This window comes from Strigops habroptila, chromosome 5, assembly GCF_004027225.2.
Source record: "Strigops habroptila isolate Jane chromosome 5, bStrHab1.2.pri, whole genome shotgun sequence".
In the NCBI taxonomy this organism is placed as follows: Eukaryota; Metazoa; Chordata; class Aves; order Psittaciformes; family Psittacidae; genus Strigops; species Strigops habroptila.
In genome coordinates, this window is record NC_044281.2 from 42,863,623 (window position 1) to 42,889,522 (window position 25,900).

Sequence of the window (25,900 nt, forward strand, 5' to 3'; positions counted from 1 at the left end):
TAGGTCTGGAAAATGAGCACTTTATAATTTATTTTCCCACATGAGACTTACCCATTTTCTGTTTATCTTTTTGCTTACAAATAATTCCTTCAATTTTTGTGGTAAAACACTGCACACCATGTAATTAAAACTAAGGCTTGTATATGCCCATGTAATTAATCTATTTTTAAATAGAGGCATGAGTTATTTAGAATTACCTTTGATTTCACAGACATTTTAAAACCGTTCCTATTACTGCATAGAATGAGTGCATTAAACTCTGTCTGATCACCGGGCAGCCCACTGTCAGGATTTTTTCTCCTTTCATTATATTTGAGTACTTATCATCTACCTGTATCAAGAAAGGAAACACCACACCCCGTGACTTGTCCTATACAGGTGAATCTCTCCAGCCTGCCTAAAGCAAATCCTAAAGCAAATTTTCTTCTCCGTTTTGTCGGCACTTTCTGTTCCTTAGCACAACAAGGCTGTGACTGCCTCTTGCCAGCAGCACTGCTGTAGTCACAGCTCCAGAGGTGTCTGTGAACACCTACACCTGATGGAGATGGAACCGTGGCACGGGCAGGAGTTCTGGGTGAGCCAGACACAGGACAACACACAGCCCAACACCCAGATGTTGGCACAGCTGCTTCTGCAATTAAATCCTATAAAGGGCAGTCTCACAAACAATGCTTCTGCGCTACTGGTTACTGCCTCATGCTTGGGGGTATAATTTTGTTGCAAATCCCTTTGATGGCAAAATATGTAAAACTAACTCCAAAAGAAATACAAGGCTCTTCAAATTTTAGATTAAAATAAAACTAAAATTTCAGGTTGCACAGATATAAACACCAAAAGCAAATGCTTTACATGTTAATAATTCTATTTACTCCATTTTAACGAACATTTCTTTACATAGGGGAGTTCTGTTGTTCCAAATATGTGTTTATGAATGATGGTTTTAGATTAAACATCTACCACGCATATGCACAGATCAAAGCTATGGTAAAAAAAATCCCCAAAGATTACTGCAGTCAGAAAGAAGGTTAACATGTAAGCACAGTTACGTTCAATGAGTTAAACCTGTTTGTTGCTATGCAGTGATGCATAAGTAATAATTAGGAAAAAAAATCCCGAAAACTCTAATACCAAATACCTCTATAATGAAATCAACTGCAGGGGGGTTGGAACTAGATGATCTTTAAGGTCCCTTCCAAACCAAACCAATCTAGGATTTTTATATTTTTATATTTTCCCTATAAAAACGTGAGAATCCTGACATATCAAAAAATTAATGCAGTACAAAGAAAGAGAAAAATGTGTCCTTTAAATGTAAGTGCACAAACATATTTTAAGTACAATTTGTGGGCAAACTGTACTCCTAAAATTAATAAATACGGTCAAACAGCTAAGGAATATTGACAAGCACAGAGATAGAGTTTCGATATGTTTTCCAGGCGATTAGGTATTTATATACCCAAAATTCCACTCACCCACATTTCAATGTTATGGTGTACTTCTGATAATAATCTTGCATGCATGCAACCTTTCCAGCCTCACCCAGAGTTACGCACTGTAATTACACAGCACTGGTCTTCCAGTCACCCAAATCAACAATTCTGCTAAAGCTGTTTATTTAAACATGTTTAAATGCTCTCTTACACCTATAATTTTGCATCTGAAAGTTGACTCGCATACAGCCAGGCTGAAAAATTGCTATTAATAATTTGTGCATATTGGGAAAAGCTTAGAATCATAGAATGGTTTGGGTTGGAAGGGAACTTTAAACATTATGAGTCCAACCTCTGAGAAGGGCAAGAGGACTTGGATTTTCATTTCATGATTCTTAAAACAAAGATGAGGAAGGTGGGCAGATGAAGAGAAATAGAGGATGAACATGAACATCAGCCAAAAAACGGTGACCACAGCTCAAAGATATAAAAAGCATTATATAAAGAATATACATCACAACCACTGTCTGTGTGGACTGATTTATCACTTTACATCTAGTTCCATTTACTTCATTTTTACAGAGTTTGCTACTGTATATAAAGTACATCCAAACATGAAAACTTATAGTATGAATGCTGCTAGTGAAATATTTTCCAACAGCTCTCTTGATGTATAGTAACGTTGCAAATTCATTGGAACATTGGAAAGCAGTTCGAACACCTACAAAAAATGAGACCCCCTCACGTGTAGTACTGCATCCAGCTCTGGGGCACCCAAAATATGAAGGACGTGGACGTGGATGTATTACAATACAGTTCCAAACCAGGATTTAGCATCAGTGTTTTACTGTCTGCAATGAGATATTCCGGAAACCTGCTGGATAATTGCAGGTTTGCAATGCAGCTGCTGGAGGAACTTCCCCAGCCTCTTGGCACTCTTTGCCAGCAATTTTCTGCAGTTGTTTTACATCAGATTGGTTTTTAAATGCAGAGGCCTTGGTATTTTATTGATCCAGTCATACCTGCTGTACTTGACTATATGTTTGGTTTTCTTTATAGATGCTCTAAAAACCAAGCAGCAGCATCACAAGGCTGCCTGGCATTCCTATGGCAATTTCCAGGCACTGAAAGTATGTAATCATTTTATTTCTACTCTTGACACCATGCCCTCTTATGCGAACCTCATGAAGTTTAACAAGGCCAAGTATAAGGTCCTGCACCTGGATCTGGGCAATCCCAAGCGCAAATAGAGGCTGGGCAGAGACTGGGCTGAGAGCAGTCCTGAGGAGAAAAACTTGGGTGCTGGTCGATGAGAAGCCCATCATGACCTGGCTATGTGTGCTTGCAGCCCACAAAGCCAACCGTGTCCTGGGCTGCATCACCAGCAGCGTGGCCAGCAGGTCGAGGGAGGGGATTCTCCCCCTCTGCTCCACTCTTGTGACAGCCCCCCCTTCAATGCTGTATCCAGCTCTTGGGCCCCCAACATAAGAAGGACATGGAGCTGTTGGAGCAAGTCCAGAGGAGGCCACGGAGATGCTCTGAGGGCTGGAGCACCTCTCCTAAGGAGACAGGCTGAGAGAGCTGGGCTTTTTCAGCCTGGAGAAGAGGAGGCTCTGGGGAGACTTTAGAACAGCTTCCAGTACCTAAAGGGGTCAAGAAGAGAGCTGGAGAGCGCGGCTTTTTACAAGGGTAGGTAGGGAAAGGACAAGAGGGAATGGTTTTAAACTGACAGAAGGGAGATTCTTCCTAATTAGATACTGGGTAGAAGTTCTTCCCTGTGAGGGTGGTGAGGCACTGGCACAGGTTGCCCAGAGAACCTGTGGCTGCCCCATCCCTGGCAGTGTTCAAGGCCAGGTTGGACAGGGCTTGAACAACCTGGTCTAGTGGAAGGTGCCCCTGCCTGTGGCAGGTGGTTGGACCTGGATGGTCTTTTAAGGTCCCTTCCAACCCAAACCATTCTGTGATTCTATGATTCTCACTAGGCTGATGCACACGTTCCAGGCTGGTAATGTTTCTTGAAGTTTAAGTGGGAAAATCTTCTGAAGACATGAAGTAATTTTCTCTACTATGATGCCCCAAAATTCACGGGCTTCCTCTTCTTGCTTCCCCCTACCCCTCTGTCTTCACGCATAACATAATAATGGCAGAGCTGCTTCCCTGCTTTTATCACTAGGGCTTCCTGCAGAGACCATGGCTATTGTTGATTTTCATCTTTGCACATATTTATGACTGAGATTTTTAATTTAAAACTGAAATTAAGATCTCATGACAATATTCTCACAAAAATTTATGTAAGTTAAGCCCATCACTGGCTTACTCACATAAGCATTGCTTAGAATTCAAGTCCTATTGAAACAGGACTCAAGCAATGATTATTTAGGGAAGGAAAAAGAAACACACACACACACAAAAAGACAAACAGACCCTCCAAGTGTTATTTTATATATAATATAAATTACATAAATGCCAAGGAAGGAAAAACTGTACCAAAGGCAGAGGTACCAGCTCAACCTGCACTGCACTTGACTGCAAACCCCAAATCATCCTGACCAAGAGCTGGCTGACCTGTGCCAGGAACCCCAATGAGTTTCCTACGCAGCTGCCAAGAGCCAGAACAGAACAGCCCAAGATGAAGACAGAACAGCAGCACCATTAAATTGCTAAACTTCTCAGGAAAGGCTTTCAAAATATACTAGAATTATTTGAGCAAGAGTGTGCATTAAGAATATCCTATTTAGGACATTTCTTCAGCATATTCTGGAAGCTGAATGCATGCTCACATGTTGCTCTCAGCAGAAGATCAAATGCTTTCTGCCAAAACGAATCTATTAGGCGAGGGAGCAGAAAAGGGCCATGAAATCATAAATTATTTTATTCTGTTGCACTTACAAGGCCTGACAGAAAAATGATCAATATTTGTATCTTTGTTAACAAAAGTAGCCACTGCCAAAAGGAGTCCATGTATTCTCCAATAATATGGGCTCTTAAAATTGCCTTGTTTGTCCCTTTGTATCAGAGTTGGTTTTTTGGGGATTATAATTTTTATGATGAAAGCCTGGTGTTCTTCCAAAAGGAAAGCTAAATATTTCAGACTACACTAATGAGAATGGGACCTTTCACAGTAATGACCCCAATTCGTGCTGCAAAAGGTTTTCTGTAAGTGATAACTAACACCAGCAATAAGTTCCATCTGTCAGGGTTTAATGTGCATCAGCAATTCTGATCTCAAAGTTTCAATGAAATAGGTGAAATTAACTTTACAGAAATCACATACTCTAATATTTGGTGAAAAATGAACAGTAGTAATATGAAGATTTAGTCTAAGGCAGGCACATATTCAACACTTTAAAGCAGCGCTAGTCACTCTCTGCTCCAGGGATCACTTCTGAAGACATGAAAAACAAGCCTACTAACAGGCTGAATTTAAAAATAAGCTCCTATATAGGGGCCTATATATATCCAAGGACAATTTTTAGGGGTCTATACATCAAAAAACCCTGAAATCCACTGATTCATAACGTTAATGATCAGAAGTAACTCTACCCTTCTATTTTGCTGGAAAGGAAAATATTATGGTTTATAGCAGATGGCCTGAAAATATTTTCATATTCCCAGTTGATCTTCTCTAGAAATACTCGTTCACCTGCTTCCTGTCTAAAGGACAAATACTAAATGCATTTCACTCAAAGAGATTTTATTCTTGTCATGGACAACATACCTATCCTCGGCAGAAATATGTCGCTTTTCTGCAGGACATGACATCTCTCTGCAAGCTCAGCTCTCACACAGAATAAAAATCCCAGCCAGAACTTGCAAGTTCATGACAACATATACTTTCAAAAACTTCTGTTAAAACATATATTTGACTTTTTTACACTATACAAATTTCTATCTCATGTCATTTAGTATTTGCTTATGTCATTTAGTATTTGCTCACAGAAAGCCTCGTTTATTTTACAAACAAAGGTATTATTACTAAAACATGTAGTATTTTGAAACTGTAGAAATTTTCAAACAGTAATAAAATGTTTCATGCAGTAAAAAGGACCAAAATACCATAATGAGGCATTCCCAAATATCTTGAGAATTTAAATTAACCCATGACTTGCAAGACAGCTAAAGCAGAAATGCCCTGTCTGCGCCATAGGAACCGTTACAGCACGACTGTGTTTGTTGACAGAAAATGAAGGAAAACGGCAATTACCCTAAAAGACATTTCAAGATTCTCGCCACCCCAGATATCCATTCCTGCATCGTAAGTTCCTATCTCTTCAAAGTAGTTTCTGTCAATAGAAAATAGGCCACCAGCCATAGTAGGGGTCCTAGTTGAAAACAAACAGAAAGAAAAAAGGGAAAAAGAAAAGAAAAGAAAAAATACCTTTTGAAAGACACTGTGGAATTTATTAAGTGACACTACAGTACATTTCACTACCTCAGACATTTTCACTGTAAATATATTCTATGTACAGCAACTTAAATATAAACTACTAACAATAATAATACGGTTTTCACTGCATACTCCATGCGCTTGACTTTAGAGCAGAGCTCCCCCAAAGCTGATGAGAGTGCTGCCTGGATGACACCTGCACGATTGCTTCCTACCCACAAAATCACATTTCCATAGATTACGTCAGGAGCATTGTAATGGTAAAGTGGATGGAATTTTGGCCTTCTGCATCCAGAACAGCAGTTCAAATCCAATCTGAAATGCTTAGTGAAGAGAGTTTAATGCCTCAGGTTTGACACAGAGGGTAACTAAATGTGCATAAAATCACCAGGCATAATCTCTCTTAACAGGATTATAAATCCTTACAACAGGCAAATCCAGTCAGAGTACAACTTCTCTTTGCGTAAAGATGTCCTCTTTCCCCATAAATATCTGCTCTATTTTTTTCAGCATTTGATGTCTACATGAAATGAAAACTGCTCACCCCAGTTCGCAGGAACACCGCCCTGAGATGCTGTACCAATGCATAACCAACGCATACCCAATGAACCACAGCTCCCTCACAGGATGCATGGTCCATACACACATACTTCAGCTCAGCTAAAGGCGTTGCTTCAAGCACAGGCTTTTCAGCCCAAATGTGGCCCTGCAGCCATTGCCACAAGAGCTGTGCTGCAGTCCTGTCCCCCTGTCCACAGACGTCAGGAGGGGTGTGAGTGACAGCACCCACCACATGTGACAGATGGACTTTGGTGGAAGGAGTCTGCCAAGGTCTCAGCACCCCTACAACTACAGGCTTTGCTGGTGGGGACCTCAGAGCATGTTAGCTTAGATATGGATCAACAGTCATGTTTCTCATTGTCCTCAACCTGAAAACCAGCTGCAAAACCAACTGCATAAGGTTCAAGGTGTTCAAATGCAAGGTCTTGCACCTGGGTCTGGGCAATCCCAAGCACAGACTGGGTGGCGACTGGATTGAGTGCAGCCCTGAGAAGAAGGACTTAGGTGTTGGTTGATGAGAAGCTATATGGCTATATGTGTGCTTGCAGCCCACAAAGCCAACCGTGTCCTGGGCTGCATCACCAGCAGCGTGGCCAGCAGGTCGAGGGAGGGGATTCTCCCCCTCTGCTCCACTCTTGTGACAGCCCCCCCTTCAATGCTGTATCCAGCTCTTGGGCCCCCAACATAAGAAGGACATGGAGCTGTTGGAGCAAGTCCAGAGGAGGCAACGGAGATGCTCTGAGGGCTGGAGCACCTCTCCTAAGGAGACAGGCTGAGAGAGCTGGGCTTTTTCAGCCTGGAGAAGAGGAGGCTCTGGGGAGACTTTAGAGCAGCTTCCAGTACCTAAAGGGGTCAAGAAGAGAGCTGGAGAGCACGGCTTTTTACAAGGGTAGGTAGGGAGAGGACAAGAAGGAATGGCTTTAAACTGACAGAGGGTAGATTTAGATTAGATACTAGGAAGTTCTTCCCTGTGAGGGTGGTGAGGCACTGGCACAGGTTGCCCAGAAACGCTGTGGCTGCCCCATCCCTGGAAGAGTTCAAGGCCAGGCTGGATAGGGCTTTGAGCAGCCTGGTCTAGTGGAAGGTGTCCCTGCCCATGGCAGGGGAGTTGGAACTAGATGGTCTTTTAAAGTCCCTTCCAACCCAAACCATTCTGTGATTCTATTAAAGTGGGCAAGACTGAATCTTTAGAATGCATAACATAATGCTAGCTCAACGCATACAAGTACTACCACGCATCAACACGCAGTAACTACTGCCTGTATCCCAAGGATTCAGTCACAAAAATCAAATAATTCATTCAGATATTTAGTAAATTGCTTCTGAAGACTGCTAGGAACATCTGATATTCTGTGGTCAGATTAGGCACCTGAATCTGTGCAAGTGCAGTATCTCCAGCATCAGCACTTCTGCCCATCTAAAGCTCAGCTTCTCCAGGAGCTCCTGCATTTGGAGACAGCCTTCTGTAAACAGTGATATAAAACAAACTCCTACAATTTTTCCAGAAAACAAGTAAACAGGAACAAAACGTTTCATGTGCAGTGCAGGAAAAAGCTAAAAGAGAGGCTCCATGTGCATTCCCACCCATGGCAGAACCTGAATCGCTTGGGCAGTTCCAGATCTTCCTTTAGTAGGTTTCATATGTCCTATATGCAACAGGAATTAGGTAAAGTACTCCCCTATTTGCACACACAACTACAGAGTTCAAGTTTTGGGTTAGTGTGGGTGTTGTAAGGTCTCCAAGACCTTACTCACAGAGAGCAGTCACTCAGGGATGTGCAGGGATGGTGCTGTGCTGCACAAAGCTTTTCCCATGGTGGCAGTAATTAGTGCTCACTTACTCTTGAACTCAGCAAATCCAGGTAATTTGCCAGCTGTGCAATTATTTCCTCTTCGGCAAGAGCTATCATTGCACCCAGAAAAAAACCCCATGACTTAGCAATGAAATAATACAGGACCCTGAGTTTGCCAACACTTCATTTCTATTCTTCTCCCTGTGCTCTCAGCACTGAAAATGCTCAGTTAATTAACTGTCAGTCATTTGGACAGGGCTAAACCTTCCCAGGTTTCAAAGCCTCTTTACTGCCCTCAGCCTTGCTGGGTTTCTGCCACAAGTAATACCGATGTCCCCGGAGCTATGGTGTGAGCATGAAGCACACTGAGCAGATGGGAATGGCCAGGTGGTGTGACCCTCTACCTTACTGGGATCATGACAGTTAAATACCACCTTGTACAGGAAACATAAAAGAAAGCTGACTCTTGAAATCTTTCTTAATTAAAATGGTTTTGTGCCAGATGAATATCAATGCAAAATTATTATATTTAAAAGAAATTTCTATTATTGATTACCTGGAAGCTCTATAGGCCTATGCAAAACTATTCATGCTGATACCAAAAGCTGTGGCAATACATGGTTTACTCACTCCCCCACAACTGGCCAAGTCCCCTTAGGACTCTCAGCAATTCACAAACATTCTGAGTGAGCCTGCGCCCACCGCTGCATTAACAAACCTCAGCTCCTGCCTGTACTGATCTTCTGTCCCCACTAACTTTACTGAAGTGAGGAGTGTCACTAGTTTCAAATGAACAAAACCATCCCCACTTCTCTGTCTGAAACAGAAACCTCACCCCAGACTGTATCACCAGCATGGCGACCAGCAGGTCATGAAGGGATTCTCCCCCTCTGCTCTGTTCTGGTGAGACCACACCTGGAGTGCTGTATCCAGCTCTTGGGCCCCCAACATAAGAAGGACGTGGAGCTGTTGGAGCACATCCAGACGAGGCCACAGAGATGCTTCAAGGGCTGGAGCACCTCTCCTAAGGAGACAGGCTGAGAGGTGCCGGTTTGTTCAGCCTGGAGAAGAAGGTGGCTCTGGGGACACCTTAGAGCAGCTTCCAGTGCCTAATGGGGCCAACATGAAAGTTGGATAGGCACTTTTTACACGGGTAGGTAGGGATAGGACAAGAGGGAACGGCTTTAAACTGACAGAGGGGATATTGAGATATTAGATATTAGGAAGAAGTTCTTCCCTGTGAGGGTGGCAAGGCACTGGCACAAGTTGCCCAGAGAAGCTGTGGCTGCCCCATCCCTGGCAGAGTTCAAGGCCAGGTTGGAACGGGGCTTTGAGCAACCTAGTCTAGGGGAAGGTGTCCCTGCCCGGGACAGGGGGGTTGGAACTGGATGATCTTTAAGGTTGCTTCCAACCCAAACCATTCTGTGACTCCATGATGATCCTATGATATTCTGCCTCCTCATCCTTCCTCATCCTTTCGTTTCTTCTCCTGAAGGAAGACAGTCTGTGCTTGAACGGTAAAAAATTTTCCATTTTGACAAAGATTCAGGCATAAGCAATTTTTGAATGATGCAACTGAATTTTACACACAGATCTGGATTCTTCTGAAATGTCATCAGCAACTGTTTATGAAAAACAGTGTTTCCCTAATAACTCACTAACTGAAATTGGAAGTGCTGCGTTTAATGCTGTAAAACATAAGTAACTATGCACCAATGTATGCCACAGATTCTCAGACAACTGAAACGCAGCAGGCAGGACTTTTCTCTGTTATGTAAATTTAATGTTGCACAAATAGATCTGCAGAGCTCTTACTGTAAAAACAGCTGAAATAGTAATATTAGACAAAGTAATGGTTCCTACAGGTTTTTTCTCAGCTTTGTGCCTACTAGCTATATTTTGCCTATGTGAAGTTATAATAACAACTACAGTAATGTGTTATGATTAACTCTAATCAACATTCAAATCCACTTTAAATTTTATTTTTGAGATAATGTCTGTTTCTTCTTTCTACAATTATTACCAGCAAGCAGGATTCCTGGTCATGTACCTGCATCTTTGACTCTCCTAAGAGGAGCTGCAGAACATGAAGCATGGCAGTAATCCTGGGTCTGCTGCATCCCTCCAATCCCCCAAATGCAGGCCAGCATGCTGTGCTGGGGAGGGAAAGTAAGGAGGGGCTGGTGGGGAGCAGCTCCCAAAGGGATGTTCAGGCCAGGACCCCCAGCCTGGAAGCTCCCTAAGTCTGTGTACCACCACCTCATCCTGCATCCTCCAAGCTCCCCACCCTGGCACCTACTCAACAGGGTCCAGCAGTCACAAGGAGCAACACCACTAATGACCAAGACTGCTCTTTATACACCTTAGAATAAGGTTTTTACGCTGGTTTCAAATACTGCTGTTCATCATCTAGGCACTGTTAAGTGTAGTCAACTCTAGGTTTAATCAGCCATAATAATAACAGGATAAATACAATATGCCCTGAATATTTTATTTTGAATTTTTCCTCTCAGTAACTAATTTGTACTTGAGAAAATATTTTCTGGAAAAAAATATATATTTTTTTTAGTATTTATAATACTAGCCTGGAGTGTCTTCAGCTTAAAAAAACTAAGGGCAAGTATGGAAACATCCAGAGAAATGTGCTGTGCAGAGACTGCAAATGCCCAGCACAGAAATACTTCATATTTTTAATACTGTAGGTGTAAGAAGACAAGATGTTTGTAAACTAATCTTATAGCGCAGGCAAGTTTTCTATTGCCACAGGCAAAACCACAGGATGAGAAACGAGTTCACTTAAAGCCAAAGGACGTTCTGCAAAGTACAAATGTTGTACAAGTGGGAAAAAGAAGAATGAAAGGTTTAGCAAGACCACTGGCTTTAGCTGGCATTACCCATGAACGCAGACCACTGAACCAGGCCCCACCTGAGAAGGAACTGCACTGCCCTGAGCTACTTGTTTCTGGAATTCCCAGATCCACCTGCATCCACCACACCATCCACAGGAAGCTTTAGCTTTAAGCTGCACCTCTACACAGGGCAACCATCCAGGTTTTGCTCTCACAGAGCCCTCTGGGAACAGAAACAGACTTTGCACTTAACACATTTTCACAAGGTCTCATTGTTTACAAAGTTTACAAACCCAGAGGTGACTCCAGTGACAGTGGACGTCACAGCAGTTACTCTGTATGGGAACAAGATAAAATCCCAAGGTGCATTTGAAAATCAATGAATAGTCTTCACTATTGAAACAAAAGAAAATACATCTATATCCATGGACATGAGTCCTTGGGGGTTGCTGTACCCTCAGAGTAAGAAATTTCCGTCTACAGCAACACCTGGAAGCTCCTGCAATCCCCATGGCTCTCAAAGCCACAGTTCCTCTCTGATATCTGCAAATACACCTGAAAAAAATAAATTTCCACAGATTCTAACGAACCTCAAAGAATGAAGCATTTGTCTTGAACACCTCTGTCTCCAGGAACAACCTTTTCTTCAGGGTTTTCTTCTAAATGTCCCCTCCCTTTTGTCAATTTACAGCGTCAGTCCTAGCAAAGACACCTCATGCACTGAAAGCTCCCTGATGTTACTTTTGTGTTTGATCATGTACATTTTAAAAAGCCCCCAAGAAATGCCACAGAATTCTACCATCTCATGCCCAAGAAGCATTGAGAGAGGGCCAGGGAGGAGGTAGCAGGACCCAGCGCCCAGAAGAGCTCCCACCCTGAGCACTACCCACCTTTCTCTGCTGCCTTTAAATAGGGAGCGCTTGCAACCTGGAAATGCTTCCACTACCTTCACGAAACCTCAGGTAATAGTCAGCATTTTAGAATATTCTGGGAAAGGTTATGCTACCACAGTGTTAGCTGACCTGAGAGAAAGCTAGATAAGGGAAGAACTAGAAAAAAAGAACAAGATAAGGGATCTTGGACTGGGGTTTAAGAAACAGAAGAAGAAAATGAGGAGCAAAAGTGGCACGGACTAGTGTGTGAAGAGCAGGAATAGCATGCATGTATGGCTCTCAGATAAGAACACGATCTGGCTGGGGCAAGGCATCACTCATTAGTGTGCAAGGCACCCACGAGTCCCCGCCGTTCTGTTTGCTATGAATATGACATACAATCTAACTTTTCTAACGGAAGTCAAGAAGAAAGCTCCTTCACAGCTGTACTGCATGACAATTAGCTGTGGGGTTTTCATATCAGAGTCACTGAATTAATTAACCTTTTCCCACTAAATCTAGAGATTCCAAGAAAGGCAGATATTTTACTCGAATAACTTAGGAATTTAGCAGTTTCTGTTCCCTGGGTAAACATGCAAGCAATGTTTCACATCTACAAACTAGAGAGAATCAGGCACCCTATTCTTAGAGTACAGCCCCTTTGACCTTCAACTTCACTGAGGTTACTGGTTACAGCTATGCAATAGCTGGACTCTGCTATTGCATACTTATACCATAACACAAATTATACATAAATAATAATTGAATACTTATACCATAACACAAATTATACATAAATAATAAATTGTATGTAAAATAATTCATAGTTTGAAAATGCATGTGTTATGATTTTAAATCTAAAAGGCAAAGGTAGGAACTTATCAATGTTGTTATGGAAGAGAAATATTCTGAGTAAAGCTTTTGTCAGTTATGTGGATTTTTAATGTAACGAAAAGTAGAATTTAGAAAGCTTTTAGAAAAAAAGAAATATTAGAAATTTTAGAAAAAAGAATTTGAGGGCAGCAGCTATATTGCATGCACACAAATAGGTAATACAATGATGTCTGTATTCCATGCCTATTCCATTGATGATTACAAAGAAAAAATATGACTAAAGACACATTCAATCTATGAGACACTGAAGTAATGTTAAAGAATGGGGAAGCAACATGGAATAGAAAAAAAACTCACCAATTTGTTTCTAAATTTTTGGCATGGGTTAGGCTTTTGTTTATTTTTATCCCCCATTTTTTGAATGTTCAGGTGGCAGCAGCTGCCAAAACCATTCTCAGCTTAGCTGAAATACACTTGCAGAATTTGTGACACCTCAGGACTGACGTAGTGCGACAGCCTCTTGGACTGCACTTGATAAGCTTCTGGAAATAGCAGCTGGCGCTGAACACAGCTGATGACTTATTAAATGTTGTTTCCTACAGGAAAGCTGTTAGCCTCGACCAGCTCCACGGATCACTTGCTTGGCTAATTCCCTTCCCATTGGGTAAAAGGGAAAACGAAACAGGGAGCACCTTCTTCTGACACTGAAGAGGCTGAAATGCCTCTACTACATGGTCAGAGAGACCATCTCTGTGTCTTAAAGCTGACACTTTGATCTGAAGCCAGCACAATTACACACCCTTGGAGCCCACCTCTTCACTCTAAAGCACTTGTGTAAGTGATACTTCTGGGACATGTGGCACTTGGCATTAACCTCTGACTCCTTCCCCTACGCCCTGCTCACTAACACCCATCTCACCACAAGAATCCCCAGAAGCCCAGGTGATCACCAGCTGAAAGCTGCTGGAGGGAGAAAAAAAAAAAAAAAAAATTTTTGAGGGGAAAATAAAGTACTATTTTTTGGTTTAATAATTTTAGGAGTCAGTTACATGCCTGATTCTGGATTAACTTCAAGTACTACTCCATTTCAAGGTAGGAGAATAAGAAATGGGATTTGCATTTCTTTGAGAACTCTCTGTGTCTGAGAATTTTTTCACAGGAGAGGCAGGATAAACAGAGCCCAGAGAGTGGCACGGCGGGAGCGGCAGCCAGCACTGCATGAGGCTCTGCAGCTCGTTAGGGTAATTAACTCAACCAATTTTAACACACACCTGAGCTTTAATGAAATAGCTGCTGGCAGACTTCACAGCTGAGTGGTAATATTCTAGATCATGAGAAAAACAGTTCTCTCTACTCAAAAATAGCTTCATCGCCCTCCTGCTAACGACAGGGTCTGCTCCTGGGGACCCTGCTCATGTTTCTTGAGATCACTGCCTGAGAATAAAATCTTAAAAACTTGGCCCTTTCCAAGGACTTTTTATAAGGGCCTGTAGGAATAGGACAGAGGGGAATGGCTTTAAAATGACAGAGGGGAGACTGACATTAGATATTAGGAAGAATTTCTTCCCTGTGAGGGTGGTGAGGCACTGGCACAGGTTGCCCAGAGAAGCTGTGGCTGCCCCATCCCTGGCAGTGTTCAAGGCCAGGTTGGACGGGGCTTTGAGCAACCTGGTCTAGTGGAAGGTGTCCCTGCCCATGGCAGGGGGCTTGGAACTGGATGATCTTTAAGGTCCCTTCCAAACCAAACCATTCTGTGATTCCATGATTCTGTGACTCCAGGCTTTGAAGGACAAGCAGTGACAAATTTTGCCCATTTTCTGGCATAAGTAATTCTGAAAGGCTTTTCTTGGGCCACCCACTGCCTTACCTGGAAGTGTGTCGCAAAGCTGCGCTGTGACTGCTGTCCCCTGAGATCTCCCTTTATCTGCCTGTTGTGCACAATTGGGGGTATGCAGGATGGAATTCTGTGCACTTCATCATGTCTCTCACACAGTTTTGAAACCATTACATCCACTTGTGAAAGCTTTCTTTTTTTTAAAAAAAACCTTTTCATGAAGACCACAGAAGCTATTAGAGCTGAGCAAATAACCCACTGCAAGTAATTTATTCAATTTGTTCTGTTTCAGCTTCATTTAAAATTTTTATAGGGGTTTTGTTACAGTCTGTGGTTTGAGCAATTAAATGAAAGAGGTTAGGAATGATCACAGGAATTCAGGACATACTCTTGGATCATTTTTGACTCAGTGTGCACAGTCATCAATTTTCTTTTCTAGGCAATAAAAGCATACATTTTAAGTGCAAATCATCATAACCGAATACTTGGACTCAATGTTCAACAATTTAAATTTCAGAAATATGTTCTAATATTTGCAATAAATTATGAAAAGACAGTAACAGCTGTAAACACAAGGTCAACAGGCTATTTGCAGAAAACAGAGAGGGAACTTAAAAATCAGGTAATATTTTCAATTACTGAATGTTAAAAAAAAGATATAAAGGAGTTTTCTCAGCTCTGATACCTACATTGCAGCGTTAAGGACAGGTCAGATTCTGGTCTTCACTACCCTGAACAGTGTACCACTCTCTGACACATGTTCTCTGGTACTGCAGCACAACTTGAGATATTTAACATTATTATCTACATCAACAAGTACACAGTAGAGTCAAGTAGCTTAGTTCTCTTGATTCACTCACCTTACAGGCAAGGTCCTGTCTCCTTTCCTCCTGTCCATCTCCCTTTGGGGAACCGGATACCAGCGAAAGTTCAGTTTCCAGTTAAATCCTCCGTAAGTCATATCAGATCCAGCCATGTATTCAAAAGTGTCATCACTGATCACGTCAATGATTGGGCAGACAACAGTTTTCCTGTAAGGAAAAAATTGGGCTTTTTTAAACAAAACAGATTTTCATGTTAGTAAAAAAGAGTAAAAAATTCAGAGTATTGATGGTCACACAGACAAAAAGTTATGCCTGGTAAAAAGAATGGAGAAATGTGGTCATCCGGATGGGGGACACCCAGACCTTGTGAAAGTAAATGGCACAGGTTGCTGTCATTACTGGCATTATTATTCTTACTGTCAGCAACATAAATCCTGCTGTAAGAATCAAAAGCTTTTTACCTATCTATTTAGAAATTAGATTTTGACACAAATATTAGAGAACACTCCACCTGCCTTATAAATAATTAAAAAAAAAATGTAATCTTCATTTTCAGATCAATGATTTGTTTCATTTCTATTTTTTAGCAGGACAGACAAACCAAGGACTGGCCTGGAGGCAGGAGGCAGATCCCTGCACCTGGAGAGGGAGAGCCACCCTTACCTGTCCTCCTTTATCCTGGCCAGCAGTGGCTCGAGCCAGCCCAGGGTGCACTCACAGTGCGCGTCCAGGAAAGTTATCACCTGCCCTTTAGAGGCTGCCGCCCCACGGAGCCGTGCACGGATCAGTCCTGACCTCTGCTCCATCCGAATGATTTTTATGGAGACTTCCAGATTTCCGACGTAATTCTCTAATGAGGCTTTCAGAAACTCTGCCAAAGATAATTGGGGGAAGAAAAAAACCAAACAAAAAAAAAAACCAAACAAACAAACAAACAAAAAAAACCCACCAAAAACAAAGAAAGAAAGAAAGAAAGAAAGAAAGAAAGAAAGAAAGAAAGAAAGAAAGAAAGAAAGAAAGAAAGAAAGAAAGAAAGAAAGAAAGAAAGAAAGAAAGAAAGAAAGAAAGAAAGAAAGAAAGAAAGAAAGAAAGAAAGAAAGAAAGAAAGAAAGAAAGAAAGAAAGAAAGAAAGAAAGAAAGAAAGAAAGAAAGAAAGAAAGAAAGAAAGAAAGAAAGAAAGAAACCACCAGAAGAAAAGTATTTTTAGTAAGGTTTCTTCTCCCTTTACATGCAATTTAATGTTGTATGTAAAGATGTTGTACCAGCAAGTACCAAGGACTCAAAATATAAGTGCTGACTTTATGCGTCATGCTCGGCCCTCCAAGGACGGCCATGCACAAACACTGCCCTTACACAGGAAATGCGTTTTGACATATTTAGAGTTGCTCTGAAGACAGAGCTGAGCTATGGGGGTTTGCACCAACACTCTATTCCGGGCAGCCACATGGAAAACAGCCCACGCATACAGACACATCTGCCCAAGTATCTCATGAAAGCATCACAAAAATTTTAAAGAGTCAGGATCAGTTTCCTTGAAATAAACCAGCAGTCAACAGGGAGTGCAAAATGTTTACACTGATTTGTCTATGATTAATACAAACACATCTATTTTTGATGAATTTCACCATTTCAGCCCTTTAGGAATCCAAAACTTTGCTTTTAGGAAAAAATTGTAGTTACTTGGGCTCAAGTCCTCCTCTACCTTCTGGCCCAGAGAAACATCAAGCTGACTTTTTTCCTGAAGCAGGAAAATCCAGGACAGTAACTACAGTTAAGTTAATGCTACAGAAATAAAGGCTGGCTTAGCTTGCACCCTCTGTCCCTTGAACCGTTGTACCTAGATGTTGTATTTGCCATTATATTAATTTGGCTACTCCAGGAAAATTTATCATTTCATTGATTCCATTTATAGAACACAATGTGATTCCCTTCCCAGGTAATAACAGTTTCATATGCGGACAGTTTTCTTTCTAAACCCTGGGTTTAAAGTCCAGTCGGAGATGCTTGGAGAGAGGCGCAGGTCCAGTTCAGCATGACGAGAGGAAGTCAGACGTCACCACCGTTTCTGCAGGTGAAGTCTGCAGTGGTACTGAAACAACACACACAACAGACTCCTCCCATCCTGAACCTACCTCTCTCGCTGGCATCATCCACCAGGATGATTTCCGAAAGCAGGCGGTGCGGTGAGCGGTTTATCACGCTGTACACAGTCCGAAGCAGAGTGCTCCAGGCTTCGTTGTGAAAGACAATAACCACACTTGTGTTGGGGAGTTCATCAGGATAGACTTTTGTTTTGCACCTGACAAAAAAAACCCCAAAACAGAAGAAAAGGAAGGTTAATCTTTAAGAAAATCCCTAAAGAGCTCTACCCTGAAGACAGCCTGGAAAAGGGGCTCCATTCCTGTGACTGGGATACATTTCAAACCAGTTACTGATCTCTTCAAACTCCCACACCCGCAGCCCAGCGGCAGAGGGGATTTGAAATTCTGTTTTCTTACTAAGAAAACACAGCAGAGCACCCAGAGGAAGGTGCACCGCTGCATTTCCAGCTGCCTCGAACTCCTCGCTCCCACTTGGTACACCAAGAAATCAGCTTCCAGCAGCCTCTGGATCAATGTATCCTGACATCGCAAACAGAAAACTCAGGATGTGAGGCAATTAATATTACGTGTATTGAGTGGTTAAAGTGAGGTCAAATAAGTCTCTTCTTGTGAGAAATCCGAAATTCTGTAGTTTGAAGTACACAGGCCTGAGACTTCCCATTTTTTGGTGGTTTCTTAAAAAGAAGGAAAAAATTACTATTTTCTATAATAGTCTACATGCCCATTCGATGGAAGAATGAGAGGTCGACAATTTCATTTTGGAAAATGGAGAAATTAAGGCCAAGTGAGCAACAGATACCAAACACTGCTGATTTTGTACAAGCAAATTAATTTGCTTATTACATGAGACAACCCAAAATTCTGCACATTTATTCCAGACCTTGGACACATTTCAAAAACACAAACACACCTATATCAATCTGTTGACACAGGCCAAGTCACAGCACCTAAATACACCTAATACGGATTCTTAACCGTTGTGACTTGAAATAATTTGCACTTTTTTATATATATATATTTTGCTGTAGTATGATTTTCTGGCTGTGCTGTTCCCACTGTGGTCTGGGTTCAGGAAAGGACAGGTGAGCATGGATGTACTTTCTTCAGCAGTGGCACACATACACCAGTAAATTAAATTGCATGTAAAGGGAGAAGAAATTATGTATAGCTTTTTAGTGCATCTTCTTTGTAACACCACAAATTTGAAGCTTCCCTAAAAATTTCTAAATCAGTGAGTTATTCATTAGCATGGAATACTTTGTTCAATTTTGGTCCCCGCTGTACAAAACACACAGACACTCATCAGTCTTGATATCATTTTGATGATGACCACTGAAGTTTGCTTTAGAAGCCATCCTGCCTTCCCAATTTCTGCAATCTAATTAATGATATAACTATCCATCAATTGCAACTTAGATTTAGAGTTCAGACAACCAAATAAAAGTCCTTTACTAATTATCACCATTGACAATACCCTCTCTTTACCCAGAAGCATCTAAAGGAGTGTGAGCCCAGCAGGACGGGATGTCCAAAAAAAGGACATTTTGAATGTATTTGTTTCCAAGGCACAGTAAAGGTTCTCCTCACCTTAAAAGGTGTCTCATGTCAGCCCTTGAATCTGAAAGTCAAATATCAAAGACTGAAAACACAAAGGGTGTAGTACAAAGCTCAGTACTGCTTATGTTCAGAGTTTTTTTCCAGAGCTTAACATGATACTTAAAACTATACACCAAGCTGGAATAAATTCTGCCTGTCCTATACTTCGTAACAGTCATTTTAATTACATTTAAAACAGATACAGTCTTAGAAATTGGAAAATAACTACTACATAACATTATGTTTAAAAATATTCTGAAAAGCATGCCAGTAGTGAAATGAGACATGAAGGAAAGGATATTTCCTTGTCTGTAGTATAACACTAATTTTGCAGAGCAAACAGAATATTAAGGATGAGAATGTTTATCATCATGTCATATTTGCCAGGATCTTCAGTACTTTAAGTATCATTCTTATTATTCTTCAAGATATCTTATGGTACCCAGGGAAGGTAAGGGCTAGACGAGCTGAGAACACCCAGGAAGAAGACATGCTGCATGTCCTATGTTTTGCAGCAGACAGACAAACTAAATTATCATAAACATGGTCATAAAAATCCATGATAAGCATCCTTGAGTACATGAAACAGCATAACCAGCTGGTCAAAAGAGGCAATGATCCGGCTATGCTCAGCGTTGGTGCAGCCTCACAGTGTGCAGTGCTGGGCCCCACTGTTTAAGGATATGAAGGTCCGTGACTGCACCCAAAGGAGGGCAACAAAGCTGGTGACGGGGCTGGAAGACATGTTCTCTGAGGACTTGGGATTGTCTAGTTCAGAGAAAAGGTGACTGCAGGGCAACCCCATTGCTCTCTGCAGCTTCCTGAAGGGTAAACACGGAGAAGGAGGTGTTGATCTCTTGTCCCTGGGACCTAGGGACAGGATGCCTGGGTAGGCTCAATGCTGTGCCAGGGGAGGTTCAGACTGGACATGATTAGATACAAGGAAGATTAGATATAAAGAAGTTCTTCACTGTGCGAGTGGTGAGACACTGGCACAGGTTGCCCAGAGAAGCTGTGAGTGCCCTATTCCTGGAAGTGTTCAAGGCCAGGTCGGACGGGGCTTTGAGTTGGAAAGTAGATGAGCTTTGAGGTCCCTTCCAACACAAACCATTCCAGGATTCTATGGTTCTACGAGAAGCGTGTCATTATGAAGAGGGTGGCCAAACCCTGGAACAGGCTTCCTGAAGAGGTGGTCAATGCCCCAAGCCTGTCAGTGTTTAATAAGCATTTGGACAATGTCCTTAGCAACATGCTTTAGCTTGGTCAGTCCCAAAGTGGTCAGGCAGTTGAACTAGGTCATCATTTTAGGTCCCTTCCAACTGACACAGCCTACTCTATTCTATTAAGGACCAAATCTTTAAAAAGCAACTGCTCTGGAGTCAGCAAACTGTGCACAGACAAGAAGTCATTAGAGCTTGTTTATCGATGAGTGCACGTGTAACATAGCTGGCTCCTTACCTTGCTGACACAAGTGTTACACACCACACGCCAGAAAGCTGCCAATTCATTTCCCACCAATAAGGCAAGTGCTCCATTTACACACTTATACACATGCTGTTGTCCTGAGTCCTATTTCAGCATTTCCCAACAAACAGCAATGGCACCGCTCCATGGGGAACCTGCCATGTCCAGCCGAGTCGTTAAAGATGACGAAGATGAAGTAAGGAGGCAAGGAGACTGAAATACTGACTGGTATGAGGCTGAGACTGCTCTGGATTGTAAGGTTATGCTTTTACCAACGTGCCTTTGTTTTCTGGTGGAAGCAAGACATTAATCAGTTTTCACTAAACTCACTCAAAGCAATTTTCATGAGTATTTGATTCACTTTAGAAGTTAAACAACAAAGATTGGTAATAATAGAACCATACGGTGGGTGTATAATCACTGTTCATGCTCTTAAAGTAATTCCCATTGCCATTTACAAGATGTGCAATGGAAAACAATCACAATCCAGCCAAACGTGACTAATTTGTACCCTGCTTCCCACTTCGCTCCCAGCTGTGTGTGGCCACGCTCCAAACCCAATGCTCATTACACCTCTTTGCAGATCCACCTCACTAAGAAGCCCCAGTGCCACCTCTTGGCCAGTTTTTCCGCATGATGAGGAATGAATGCAGCACACAGATGGCCAGGGAGGTGCTGGAGATGGTGCAAGACTGGCATGAGAAGGGCGTGGTTGGGAGACACCCAGCATACCAAATCCTCCCTGTTCCAGCCCCAACAGGCTGTTGTATGCCAATGGCTGCTCCCTTGCCTTCCCTCAACAACTGCAGCAACAAATACACAGCTTTCTGCTTCAGATCAGCTCTTTCATCTCCACTACGTCCAAGAGTACCTACCCAGGGACCATCTTCTGGGCTGACTATCAGTGGAGTGCATCCCGTGAGAGGGGCAACGTCTCGGAGATTTGGGCTCTGCAGCGCCCTACCCTAGGGAAGGGGGAAGGACGCACCTATTTCCATTCTGTCCTTGCAGCACACCTTTAATGGTGTTTCAGTCCCAAACCTAACATTCTGCTCACTTTCAAGTGTTTCTAAGTGCACAAAAAATAAAAACCTTTCATGTCCCTCTACTGAAATGATGACAGTGACTCATGCTGCGTTTTTTTCTAATTCAAAAATACACCATGCGCTGAAGAAGCAATAAATAAGTCATCTGCTACTCACATGCTATCAAACACAAGGACTCCCCCTCCACCACCCCTGCACTATTTACAATGCATACTGATTGTTCAACATGCACTGACACTGGAAATACTTCCCCAGAAAAACTAGGTTTGCTCATGCAGTCATCAGATGTTTCTTTATGAATACACATGAAGTAAATACAGCTGCTTAAATGTGGGAAAAACACATCTTCCAAGATCAATAACATGGAAACAGAGTGAGACTCTACCTATTTACCACCCTTTCCATTGGCTGTATGTAAATTATGTGAGTGTGAAGGGCTGCACTGTGATTTTATCCCTTCCAGAACTGTGTAGAAGCTCTCAGGGAAGCAACTCAAGCCAAAAGATCATGCATGAAAGAAAAATATTTGGAGGGAAAAAAAGAGACTATAACTAGTATATAGAATAATTTAGGTTGGAAAATACCTTTAAGATCACGGAGTCCAATGGTTAACCCAGCACTGACAAGCCCACCACTAAACCACGACCCTAAGCGCCATGTCTACATGTCTTTTAAGTACCCCCAGGGACGGTGACTCCACCACTTCCCTGGGTAGCCTGTTCCAGTGCTGGACAATCCTTTCAGTGAAGCCATTTTTCCTAATACCCAATCAAACCTTTCAGGTAGTTGTAGAGAACGATAAGGTCTCCCCTGTAAATATACAATTTATGATGTAGTATTTTTTATATGATAGATTTGTGAACATATAGAACTGTGTTAAAGAGTTGTAGTTTATATGACTTGAGGGATTCTCATGATTATTTAGTCATTACCTTTTCTTGCTTTGCTTTAGAGAAAATACAAAAGATCAACACCCATAAAGAAAAAAGACTAGTAACACCGGATCATTGGTATGATTCCTCTACCTGACCAGATTTACTGGTACACTTTAGTGCAAAGAGGGCACTGGAAACTAGCCTGTGCAGGACCAGTGCTTTTGCTGTGAAGCCCTCCCCAGAAGGCAGAACAATATGCTCCACTACCACATGCAGTCAGGCAAGGCAGGTGTGCTGTAGAGAACGTTCACAGCCAAGCTAGGATAAAGGTAACATGAAACAGCCTGGGACTCCAGCAAAATGGGGGAGTTGTTGGTCAGGATACCAAAGGGGATCCCAAATTTCAGGCATAGACAGACTGAGAAACCAGCAATAGTGCATGCTGCAGCCTTCAGTCATCAGGGTGGCGGAAGTGAAGGATGAGAGATTTCCCAGTTCTAACTTAATAAACTCCTGATTTGCCATACACTGCATCTCTGTCTCTGCTTTAATTCATATTTATGTTCTGATTAATATTACATGTGCAGCAGCAGTATATTTATTCAGGTAACTAACAGATATAGGTTTATATATATCTAAACATGTACATACATAGTTTTATTTATCTATATATACATAAAAACCTACATATGTGCACATATGAAACCCTAACTTCTCTGTGGGTTAGCAAGGTCTCTCTCCTCCCAGAAGGGTATTCACTATTAATGATGAATAATGTTCTTGTATATACTGATGCAATACTAGATTGCACTGGAGTCATGACTTCCAGCATTATGAAGTATCTATGATTGTGCAAAACCATTAATACATGTAGTAAGAAGATAACATCTGAAAGAAACGTAAGCAAGCTCCTCACCTCTTCTTTGCCTGACATGTAATTTCTCTTTTTGCACTTATTTCAGTTTTGCTTCTTAGTTCCTGTCTCTTTCACTGTTGAATTCTTGCATTTTAAAATTAGCGCAGTTTAAAATCCTGCTATGTCCTATCAAACCTGCTGCTGTATTTCTTTCCAGCTAACATGATTTTCTTAAATATTATCTACCACCTCATTAATTCTTAGCTGTGAGCTGAATACTACACCAGGAGGTGATTTGGAAAAGCTGCTGACACCCCACAAGCTGTCCATCAGCCCCAAAGAGGAGCAGGACATGCACATACTTCTGCCTGTTTGCAGTTCACCACAGCAATGATCTTAGCGCATCACACTTCCTGAGCACTGCTGACTAACGGCAGCTAACGCAGCCACAGCTGACCCGTGGGTCCGACGCAACCACTACCCCTTGAATCTACACTCTGTAGTGCTTAGACACAGTACAAGGTCAAAAAAGCTGCAAGCAGTGTCAAAGCATGAGAAAAACGCAATCCTAATTTCATAGTAATGCACACAAAGACCCATATCAAAGAGTGGTGTAAGCCAAAGTGATGAATTTATCATTATGCAGCAAGATCCTCTGTGAAATTGCCTCTTAAAAGTGGAAACATTGCAGTTAAGCAAACTGCCAAAACATCAGATATTATAAAGCAAATTAAATCAATAAATTCATCTTTTCATAGGTGTGGTTACCTTACAACGAACTTCATGCCTTGCAGTTCTTTTACTGTCTCAATTTAGTATCACATCCACACATATTATTTTTGAAGAATGATCTGGAATAATTTTACATAAAATGTAGGAGTTCACCTTTAAATAGCTTATCCCAGGTACTGAAACAACTCCATACATTTAAATGTGTTCTTATTTGGAATAAGATCTCACATGCCAATTCTTAGGAAAATGTTTATCAGTTCTCAAACGAGCTGCGGAAAACTCAAATATTTATGGGACAGCTTCAGCACCAGTATTTTTAAATATTGGTCCATGCCAACAACAGCAAGTGAAGGCATCTTCAATGGGAGTGAGGAAGTGGCAGATGTTGGACAGCCTTTACAGTGCCTTGATGCCTCTGAACTCAGGGATTTCATTTTGAAAGCTGTCCCAGCAACAAAGCACTCCAACAACAAAGCTCGGCTATGGTATACTGTCAAAAGCCCTCCAAATGTTCATGATACTGATTAGCACTGCAGAAGTATTCTCAAAAAGCAAGTGGAGGGATGACCTGAAAGGATTGACAATTTCAGATAGACAGAGACTGGACCAGGGTAGACCCTACCACACCATCGGTAATTGCCTGTCACCATCCTTCATCTTTCTTCCCCCTCCCAGCACCTTCCCAATGCAAACATATGGCAAGATACACCATGAAACTGCTTATTATGATAGACTACTTCTAGGTTATTTGGTGTTTAAACCTCACAGAGGATGGCTGGTGTGGCTTAGATGCTTTGTACAGGTACATTTTCTGTAGCACATTGCTCCCACTGCAATGAAGCCTTTACAAGACCCGGATTGCCTGTTCAAGAAAAGCACCATTCCCTTCCAAAAGGCCCCAAAGCATCCCACAGCAACTGCTATATGAAAAGCCACAGCTCAAGGCTCAGTAAAGAAGCCACCCCGGGAACCTGCAGTGCTCTGTCCCCATGCAGCAGTGTGCCTTCCTGCCTCAGGAAGCTTTTCTCCAGAGGTCTAACAGTTCCTGAGCTGCTGGATGCCCTCTAGAAATGCTCAGTAACAGCCTGAGAGATTTCCCATCAGCACTAATCACCAACACTGGCATCTTGGGCATCTGTCTGTGTGTTCACCCATAGCATTTCACAGAATCATAGAACACCAGATTGGAAGGGACCTTAAGGATCATCTGGTCCAACCTTTCTAAGCAAAGCATGACCTAGACTAGATAGCCCAGCACCCTGTCCAGCCAGATCTTAAATGTTTCCAATGCTAGGGAGTCCACCACTTCTCTGGGGAGATTATTGCAATGGCTGGTAGTTCTCATTGTGAAAAATTTTCCCCTTATGTCCAACCAGAATCTCCCCAGGTGTAACTTGTGCTCATTACCCCTCATCTTTCTCCAGCATCACGCCATAACTTTGTAGAAATTCAGAGCTGAAATTCAGGCATATCTCTTGTTATTATGAAACGTACAAAGCCTGCAACCTGCTATTTCTCATCATCCCCCATGTTAGTACCCCCTGACAGCAAGTCAGCATGCACAGCCTTGGTGCTCAATTATTACTCAGCGTAGTAGAGATGGGTAATAAAATCATTTAGGTTGGAAAAGAACTTTAAGATCATCGAGTCAAACCATTAACCTAGCCCAGCCAAGTCCACCACTAAACCACGTCCCCAAGCACCACATTGACATGTCTTTATCCCTCCAGGTATGGTGACTCCACCACATCCCTAGGCAGCCTGTTCTAGTGCCTGAAAATCCTTCAGGTTAAGAGATTTTTCCTATGCATCAGCAAAGCTGCCAGCCAGGCACATTTCTTTATC

At 42.1% G+C, this 25,900-nt stretch overlaps 1 protein-coding gene across 3 annotated transcripts in view; it reads right to left on the reverse strand.

Moving 5' to 3' along the window:
- GALNT13 (polypeptide N-acetylgalactosaminyltransferase 13) overlaps positions 1-25,900 on the reverse strand; it is a 153,031-nt gene that overhangs the window by 51,552 nt on the left and 75,579 nt on the right. For all 3 annotated transcript variants that reach the window (XM_030488320.1, XM_030488318.1, XM_030488319.1), the window contains exons 5-8: positions 17,517-17,683; positions 16,048-16,255; positions 15,421-15,591; positions 5,635-5,752 (exon numbers count right to left, since the gene is read on the reverse strand). In XM_030488320.1, coding sequence (XP_030344180.1) covers positions 5,635-5,752; positions 15,421-15,591; positions 16,048-16,255; positions 17,517-17,683 — 664 coding nt within the window. The remainder of the gene's footprint in view (positions 1-5,634; positions 5,753-15,420; positions 15,592-16,047; positions 16,256-17,516; positions 17,684-25,900) is intronic.